Source organism: Rhineura floridana, chromosome 8 (assembly GCF_030035675.1).
Source record: "Rhineura floridana isolate rRhiFlo1 chromosome 8, rRhiFlo1.hap2, whole genome shotgun sequence".
Classification (NCBI taxonomy): Eukaryota; Metazoa; Chordata; class Lepidosauria; order Squamata; family Rhineuridae; genus Rhineura; species Rhineura floridana.
The window spans coordinates 62,261,235-62,270,347 of record NC_084487.1 but is presented as its reverse complement, the minus strand read 5'-3'; the positions used below and the strand labels follow the sequence as shown (position 1 = coordinate 62,270,347).

The 9,113-nt window shown below is 45.4% G+C and overlaps 1 protein-coding gene across 1 annotated transcript in view; it reads left to right on the top strand.

Annotated features, from left to right (window-relative positions):
• Positions 1 to 1,395: 1,395 nt before the first annotated feature.
• The window catches only part of ALX1 (ALX homeobox 1), a 54,591-nt gene continuing 46,873 nt past the window's right edge, over positions 1,396 to 9,113 (top strand). Inside the window, exon 1 of the mRNA XM_061639638.1 lies at positions 1,396 to 1,486. Within this exon, the coding sequence (XP_061495622.1) occupies positions 1,465 to 1,486 (22 nt within the window). The 5' untranslated portion in view covers positions 1,396 to 1,464. The remainder of the gene's footprint in view (positions 1,487 to 9,113) is intronic.

Genomic DNA, 9,113 nt, shown 5'->3' with positions numbered 1-9,113 from the left:
ATATTTCCAAAGGGCAGGGTCCCCTTTAGGAGGGAGCTAAGAATAGGGACTAAACCGACGGTTTGAAACAGACCAGAATGGCTCCTTCAGAATACAGGCGCGCCAGACGCACACGAACAACACACGCCCAACCACTGCACGCACGCACCACGGGACTGCTCTGGCGGCTTTTAGCAAGAAGAATGTCACTTTACTCTCAGTTCTGCTCCCTATCTGAGGCGGGTTTACTCGCGAGTTAGGGTATTTAGGTTGGCAGCCAACCGATCTGCCCCCGACTACAATGCATCAGTTTCATTAAACCCGAAGGCTGGGAGGCAACTGGGATGTGCGTCTGTTTTGAGCCGACCATATTTCCACAGATATTGTTGTCAATTTCAGCGAGAGCGAGCCAGGAGTTCCACTCAATAAAACTAAGCTCCTGTCGCTCTCCTTGGCATTGCATCGGCCATGGCGTTTCTCTTACGCTGTCTGGGCCTGGAGGAGTTACAAGTTGGAGGACTTTTGAGCCCCGATCCTAAACCTTATGTTAAAACTAGGCAAACACTTTTTGGGTGGTAGAGCTTCTGGCTGACTGAGTGTGAACTTCGAATAGAAACGCTTATGATCAAAGACAACGAATTTGGGTTCATCGTCCTCTTCCCTACTGTAACAGTCTGTCAGAAAGGAACTTTGTTATAATTGTAGGTAGTGCATTTTTGCATTTCCGTTATAGCACATATGGAAATAAGATTAACATTGAACTACAAATCAATGCGGCTGGGACATTCGTATTAGCATTTTGCAACTGGCACTTAGCCTTGATCAGCGTTAGCATCATCGCGCTCATCGTGCACTTCCAATGCTGCTGATTATTTCAGCGAAAAATTTAAGCATGTGTTTTCCTTCCATTGAAATCAAGGGAACCTACAAGTGCTGAACTGGTTGGATCAGTCCTTAGGGGTTACAGTTGATGATCGATTTAGATATTGTAGAATTAAAAATCTGGACTCCAGTACAGAAAATTAAAATTGTGACTCGTTTAAGGCCCATACATTTTTAATCTGAAGTAACTCCCACTGAGCTGAGGGAAGACAGCCAGTGTCTTATTGGTTTAGCATTAGTGTTAAAAGCTATGAATGGAATTAAAATTATGGATCGCTCTGTATACATCCATAAAGCAGATTTCGATATAAGTCCCAACAGATCTTTCCTGGCTAGACTATCAACGCGATCCACAAGAGGTCCCTTCCACGTGGAAGGATCCACTCATGCGCACTAACTCCGCGGGATTTACTTCGGAGGAGACGTGATCCATGAATATGATGGAGCTGCACAGCACTTTCAGACCTAGCAATTGGGCTTAAGTGCGCTCAGGATGAGATTCATAGTATCACAAGAGAGGCGGAATTGAAGACGTGGAAAACACAAATGCGGGAGGAGGCCCTACAAGCTTCACAGCTGCCCTGATCCAACTGTTCTGGCGCCATGATTGAACAGAGTGACCTTGGTAAGAGTTGTATCCGACTATGCTGTACTAAGAAAAGACCCATTGAAACGAAAGGGCCTAAGTTACTCGTGTCCCTTAATTTTAGTGTGTCTGTTCTGAGTGGTGTTGGAAGTGGGGCAAGAGCAACTCCTGTTTTGTTCTTTTGTTTGTGTTCCAGAAGGGAGATAGAGCTAGGGTCCTCCAGATGGATAGGCTTGTTTACCTTTACCTGTGATGCTCTGCCTGACTTCCTTCTGTCGCTAGACTGTGATGTCTTTTGGGAAGCTTACCTGTCCTTCCTCCTTCTGCCCTTTCCACTTTTTCCTCCTCCAACTGTCCAGGAGAGAGGAGACCTTCCTTTGTCTCTGCTCTCTCCTAGCATGGGGCTAACTTCCGCACCTAGGCGTTATGCCTCCAACTTAGAACTAGGTTTGCCTTTCTATCTACTATGTATTTCTATGAATAAAGTAGCTTTTCTTATTTTACTAAATCTCCAGTCACAGTGATCCTGATGCAGGGTAAAAGCCTGCTTTCTTAGGTAAATGCATGCACATGCAGGCACACTTGCATTTCAACATCTGCTGTTACTCTCTGCTTGCTGTGGTGCTGCTTTAAACGAAATTAAGTGCACAAATTACACACAGCCAACAAGAGTTATGGGCCCAGCAAACTAAGTTGAGTGCAAGTTGTAGCTGAAGCGATAAGTGTTGAAAGTGGGGCAAGAGCAACTCCTGTTTTGTTCTTTTTGTTTGTGCTCCAGAAGGGAGATAGAGCTAGGGTCCTCCAGATGGATAGACTTGTTTACCTTTACCTGTGATGCTCTGACTGATTTCCTTCTGTCGCTAGACTGTTACATCTTTAGGGAAGCTTACCTGTCCCTCCTCCTTCTGCCCTTTCCACGTTGGAATGTATGAGGTTCAACTCCAACTTGGTGGGTTGAGGCTGCATGGGGTTAAAAAGGGTAGCTAGGGAGGAGACCTCCTTGTTGCCAGGCTATACCTGTCCTTTGATCCTTGCAGTCTCTCCCCTTCCTGCTAGACGGATATGCAAAGGATGTTTGATCCCAATTCCTTCCTGCCTTTCTCAGTGTTCTCTTTCTCTCGAGAGGGGAGCAGACATATTTTCTTTGTCTCTCCTCTCAACCAGGATGAGGGCCAGCACTGGGACCAGTGCAGGCTGCTCCAGCATAGCCAGTTAGCTAGATATAGAACTCTTTCCTATCAAGCATGTACTTCCAGAATAAAGTAGTTGTTTCTTATTTTAAAGCTTAAAGTCTCTGTCGGACTAATTTGCAGGGAAGGTAGAATCTTAGCAAAGATTCAAACACACACACACTAAGCTCGCTCAATACTCTCTGTTCTGCAGTGCTACACAACTCTGCTACACATCTCAATAGAGAAATTCTGACATTCTATTCCTTTGTCCTCCGACTGTCAGGGAGAGAGGAGACATCCCTTTGTCTCTGCTCTCTCCAAGCCATGAGGCTAACACCCACACCTGGGTGTTATGCCTCCAACTTAGTTAGTTAGAACTAGGTTTGCTTTTCTATCTACTATGTATTTCTATAAATAAAGCAGCTTTTCTTATTTTACTAAGTCTCCAGTCTCAGTGATCCTGATGCAGGGTAAAATCCTGCTTTCTTAGGTAAACGCACGCACACGCTGGCACACTCGCATTTCAACATCTGCTGTTACTCTGGTGCTGTGGTGTTGCTTTAACCTAAATTAAGCACACAAATTACACACAGCGCAACAAGGGTTATGGGCCCAGCAAACTAAGTTGAATGCAAGTTGTAGCTGAAGCTAAAAGTGCTTGTGTGTAATTTACAACAGAGACTTTAAGTTAGAAAGAAAAGCATAACAAAGATAGAAAGGATGGCTTGAGAGATGCGTTCCAAGGCTTGAAAAAGATAACTACAAATTATGGGATATAAGGTTCACAGGCCTCCTCAAAGGAGAAGACTTGAAAGGAATTCTGACTGATCCTGAACCATTGGCTGAGGATGCAAATGCAAGGGCTTCATGGAGACGTAAGCATGCAAAAGTAAAATCCCTGCTTATTTCTGCACTATCAGATGAACCATTAAATTTCTGTGCAGGATGTAGCAGTGTAAAGGAAATTATCACAGACTTGGAGAAGTCTATAACAAGAAAACAAGAGCCACATTATGTTTCTTTACAAAGAGTTATTTACTCTGAAGGAGACTGCAGAAAGGGGCAGTCTGAATAAACACATAGAAAAGTTTTCAGAACTTTTTGCAAAATTGGAATGATGTGGCAGAATTCTGGATGAAGAATTAAAGAAAGGATTGCTTTTAAGCTCTCTTTATCAGGATCATAAATTAATTTCCTGCATGCTAGAAAATTCTGATCAAAGTCTGAGTCACCTTATATCGTATTTAAAAGACCAGGACTTTCGGGAAAGGTGGGAAATGGAGGCTGTGCCTGAGCAAGCAAACTTTACTATGGGGAGAAACAAACAAACAAAAGGTAGCCACATGAGTCACCACCCCAATCCACAAAAGGGGGAAGACAGATGGAATTTGCATTTTAAATGTGACTCTCCAAAACATTTTCAAAGGGAAAGTGACAGGTGGCAGACAACTCCAAAGCCTGACTTCAAACGAGAAGCCCCCAGGCAAACTTGGCAGAGAAAGCCAAAAACAGAGACTTATAGCTATGTGTCTTATCATGAAGGCAACAGTGATTGTAAAAGCAGATTTTTAATTGACACAGGATCCACCTCGCATATTATAATTGATAGAAACCTGTTTAAAAGTTTTAAAAGTCACAAAAGATACTTAGAGCATCTGGACAAGAAATTCACTGTGAAGGAATTGGGACAGTTGAATTATTATGCAGAGTGCCAAGTGGGAAAAGACAGGTGGAACTGAAAAACTGTATGTTCCAGATTTTAAAGACAATTTAATAAGTGTTACAAAAATAATGGGATTTGGAGGTGAGCTTCATATGAGTGGAGAATTTTGCCATGTTTTAGTTAAAGGAGGAATAAGTTGCACTGCAAAAGTGAAAAATTGACTTTTAATTCTAGAATACTTGGAAACCATGCATGCAAATGTGGTCAAGGAAACCAGTGATTCTGAATGCTTGCATATCTGGCATAGAAGGATGGGACATGCCAGCTTTGCCAGAGTTACTGCTCTTGAAAAAGAGAATTTAGCAAGAGGCATTAAATTGAAACAGTGCAATTGTACACAGACTTGCGAGTGCTGTATTAAAACTAAAAGTATGAAGCCAAAATTTCCTAAGAAAAGTAAGAGGAAAACCAAAAGGTCTCTAGAGTTAATTCACACTGACCTTTGTGGGTGAATGAGAATGCCCTCCCAAGGTGGAAATTTATACATGCTGACTTTTATAGATGACTACTGCAGGTATACTATCATGTATCTGATAAAGGAGAAAAGTCAAGTGCTTCAAAAACTGAAAGACTATGTCAGGATTGTGTCCAACAAATTTGGCAGAAAGCCACAGATCATAAGATCTGACAATGCAAGGGAGTATGTGTCTAGAGCTATGCAAGACTTTCTCCATGAGGAAGGCATAGAGCACCAGACTACAGTTGCATACAACCCAGAGAAGAATGGGGTCTCGGAGAGAATGAACAGGACCCTTGAAGAAATGATTAATTCCTTGTTGGATGATGCACAATAACCAAAGAAGTACTGGAGAGAATCTGCGGTTACTGCCACTTACCTGCAGAACTTTCCTGCATCTGCAACCAACAAAACACCATTTGAACTATGGCATGGTAGGATACCAAGTATGTCTCACCTTCATGTATTTGGGTGCAAGGCCTTTGCGGACATCCCAAAAGAAAAGAGATCAAAACTTGATGCATCAGATCCGGAAGGGGCAGCCGAAGCGCCAGCACCCAGACGCTCTGAACACACCAACAGAGGTGTGCCACCAGAGACCTGGAAAGAGACTGAAGCCTTACCCAAAGCCGAAGCTGAGAGGTGGAGGCAGCCAGCCAAGGAAGAGCTGGAATCTCTACACCAAAATAAAACTTGGACACTGACCAAGCTTCCTCAAGGAAAGAAAGCTGCTGGCTACAAGGGGAAATTCAAGAAGAAGCCAAATGCTAAAGAAAAACCTGTGTGTGAGTACTGTTACCAAGCCAGATGTAGTGGTGGTGGTGGGATACCTGTGCTGAAAAACTAGCTCACCAACCAAAAGGGACTGGGAAGCAAGCAAGTATGCAACAGACTCTTGGAGTCAGAAGGGGTGAGTTCACACACCAAGTACATAGACGTGAAGCACCCACCTGCAGCAGAGGACTACTCAAGATGGAGTATTGTCCAACAGAAGACATGACTGCAGATGCTCTCACGATGGCATTGGGCAAAGTCAGACATTGCAAGCTGCGAGACAAGATGAATCTCGTGGACTGAACCAAACACTCATTGAGAAGAGGTGTTGGAAGTGGGGCAAGAGAAACTCCTTTTTTGTTATTTTTTGTTTGTGCTCCAGAAGGGAGATAGAGCTAGGGTCCTCCAGAGGGATAGGCTTGTTTACCTTAACCTGTGATGCTCTGACTGACTTCCTTCTGTCGCTAGACTGTGATGTCTTTAGGGACCTGCCCCTCCTCCTTCTGCCCTTTCCATTCCTTTGTCCTCCGACTGTCCGGGAGAGAGGAGACATCCTTTTGTCTCTGCTCTCTCCAAGCCATGAGGCTAACTCCTGTACCTGGGCGTTATGCCTCCAACTTAGTTAGTTAGAACTAGGTTTGCTCTTCAATCTACTATGTATTTCTATAAATAAAGGAGCTTTCTTATTTTACTAAGTCTCAAGTCTCAGTGATCTAAATGCAGGGTAAAATTCTGCTTTCTTAGGTAAACGCACGCACACGCTGGCACACTCGCATTTCAACATCTGCTGTTACTCTGCTGCTGTGGTGTTGCTTTAACCTAAATTAAGCACACAAATTATACACAGCGCAATAGACTGAACCTTTGGCCCTTTTTTCTTCATTGGTACTAGGTGAGGAGGTTGTGTATGTGGGATAAGTCAAATCGAACTGACTTTCTCTCTAGCCTTAAACAGGGCTGCCATTATAACTGGCTTTGCTACCGAATTCGGAGATGGTGGGATGTAGTTGGACTCCAGCTCCCTCCCCCCCCGCCCTCTCCAGTATGATCAGGGATGATAGGAGTTGTAGTTCAACAACATCTGGAGGGCCACTGATTCCCCATTACTGTAACGGAGACCAGTAAAAACCAGGCCAGTTTGAAACCTCGGGTGTGAAATGGAAGTGGGGCAAGAGCAACTCCTGTTTTGTTCTTTTGTTTTTGCTCCAGAAGGAAGATAGAGCTAGGGTCCTCCAGATGGACAGGCTTGTTTATCTTTACCTGTGATGCTCTGACTGAATCCCTTCTGTCGCTAGACTGTTATGCCTTTAGGGAAGCTTACCTGCCCCTCCTCCTTCTGCCCTTTCCATTCTTTTGTCCTCCGGCTGTCTGGGAGAGAGGAGACATCCTTTTTGTCTCTGCTCTCTCCAAGCATGGGGCTAACACCCACACCTGGGTGTTATGCCTCCAACTTAGCTAGTTAGTTAGAACTAGGTATGCCTTTTCTATCTACTATGTATTTCCATAAATAAAGTAGCTTTTCTTATTTTACTAAGTCTCCAGTCTCAGTGATGCTGATGCAGGGCAAAAGCCTGCTTTTTTAGGCAAACGCACGCACACACTGGCACACTCATATTTCAACATCTGCTGTTACTCTCTGCTGCTGTGGTGCTGCTTTTAAACGAAATTAAGCAACACAACTACACACAGCACAACAAGGTTACGGGCCCAGCAAAGGTGCTTGTGTGTAATTTACAAAGGAGACTTTAAGTTAGAAAAAAAGCAGAACAGAGATAGAAAAGATGGCTGAACATTTTTTCACTGGAGAGACGCGTTCCAAGGCTTGAAAAGCGACTGGAACCAGTGCTTGCCCTCATGCTTTGGAGGAGAGGGAGAGACAAAGGAATATGTCTGCTCCCCTCTCAAGAGAAAGAAGACTGGGAAGGAGGGAAGGAACATCCTCTGCATATCAGTCTAGCAGGAAGGAAGAGACAGCAGGAGATCGAAGGACAGGTATAGCCTAGCAACCAAGAGGTCTCCTCTCTAGCTACCCTTTTTAACACTTTGCAGCCTCAACCCAAGCTGGAGTTGAACCCCATATATTCCAACAATAACAGGAATCAGCTTAAAAAGCCGTAGACGAATGATTGCAGGACAGGTCCGCCAACACCTACAACATGGAACCTCGGTGTACAGCAGCAATATACCAGACTCCGCGGGAGGGGGAAAGACAACGGGGAGGGGGGAAAGTTCATGCCCTGCTTGTGAACTTCCTGGCGCATCTGGAGGACGGATGTTGGAAACAGACCGGTTGAGGAGGGCTCCAGTCCTAGGCACGATTACCTGGGAGTAAGTCCCATGGAACTCCGTTGGGAGACTTCCTTCTGAGCGAACGCGCAAGAGGAGCGACCTGCAAACGGACCTTCGGTCCGGTCCATTGAGGCCACCCTTACTTTTGACTACGCTGCTGGACGCATCAATCAATTCCATGGAAGTTTTGGGGATTTAAGCAGCCGATCAATATGGATGCATAGCGCGCCTTGTTTCTTCGCTGCATTTTCGGGGGGGGGGGAAGTGTTTGATCTTTTGACCGCCTCACATTTTCAGCGTCACTGCCCTGACCTAGTAGAGACTGAAGACTGGAACTTTGAGAGATCCATTTTGACTTTATTAAAGATCAGACGCCTAGGAGAGAGAGGGGTGGGAAAGGAGGAAGAGAGAGAAATGGCTTGGGGTGGGTTTTCTGCCAACCCCCGCTGGGCCGAGGCTGGCGAGAAAACGGCTGGATTCTTTTGAATGGGTTAGGCAGGCAGCCAACGCTCTCCTTCCCCATCGGCCCCCAAGGAGCGTCCTTCGTCTCGGCGCGTTTTGAAGGGCTGGAGCGCGTTCCAGGGTCCCAATGTTTTGCAGACCTGGCCTTTCTCAGCCCACTTCCCTCCTCCCAACCTGGTAACGCGCCGGCGTTTCACTTTGCAGAAAGGAAAGCTGAGGACGAAACTGACAGGCCGATCCCTCCCCACCCCCACCCCGCCCTCCGCCACCAAAGGCGGAGGCTTTGGATCCCCGTTTCTCAGAGCCCAGTCCCACACGCAGCACCTGAACAACGTAGCAGGATTAGTCCCTGTAAGGTTCCGCTGGGAACGCTGGTCAAGCGTGGCCAGCTACTTGGAAAACGTTGATCTATCAGGATCGGATCTTTTTCGCTCCAGGAGAGTTTGAATGTTCTTCTTCCAAAGGCGAGTATTAAACCAGTGGGCTCCAGGTGAGATTTTTTAAAAAATGAAATAATTGAAAGAGGAAGAATCATGAAATTGACCATCCTGAAAAGAAGGCTTGTTATGAAACCGTGACATTTCAGAAGTCTGGCTTGGCCCAGGGAGAATGTCATGTTTGCCTCCCAAGAGGCTGCGAGGAGCCCCCACATTCCCCTCCAGCACAAATGGCACCAATGAGAAGCAGCGCCTTCACTCTGCTGGCTGAGATCCTAAACCACTGACTTGGTAATGAGCTCCAAGTTGATTTCAATGGAATTTATTTCCAAGGCAGTGTTATTATTTCCAA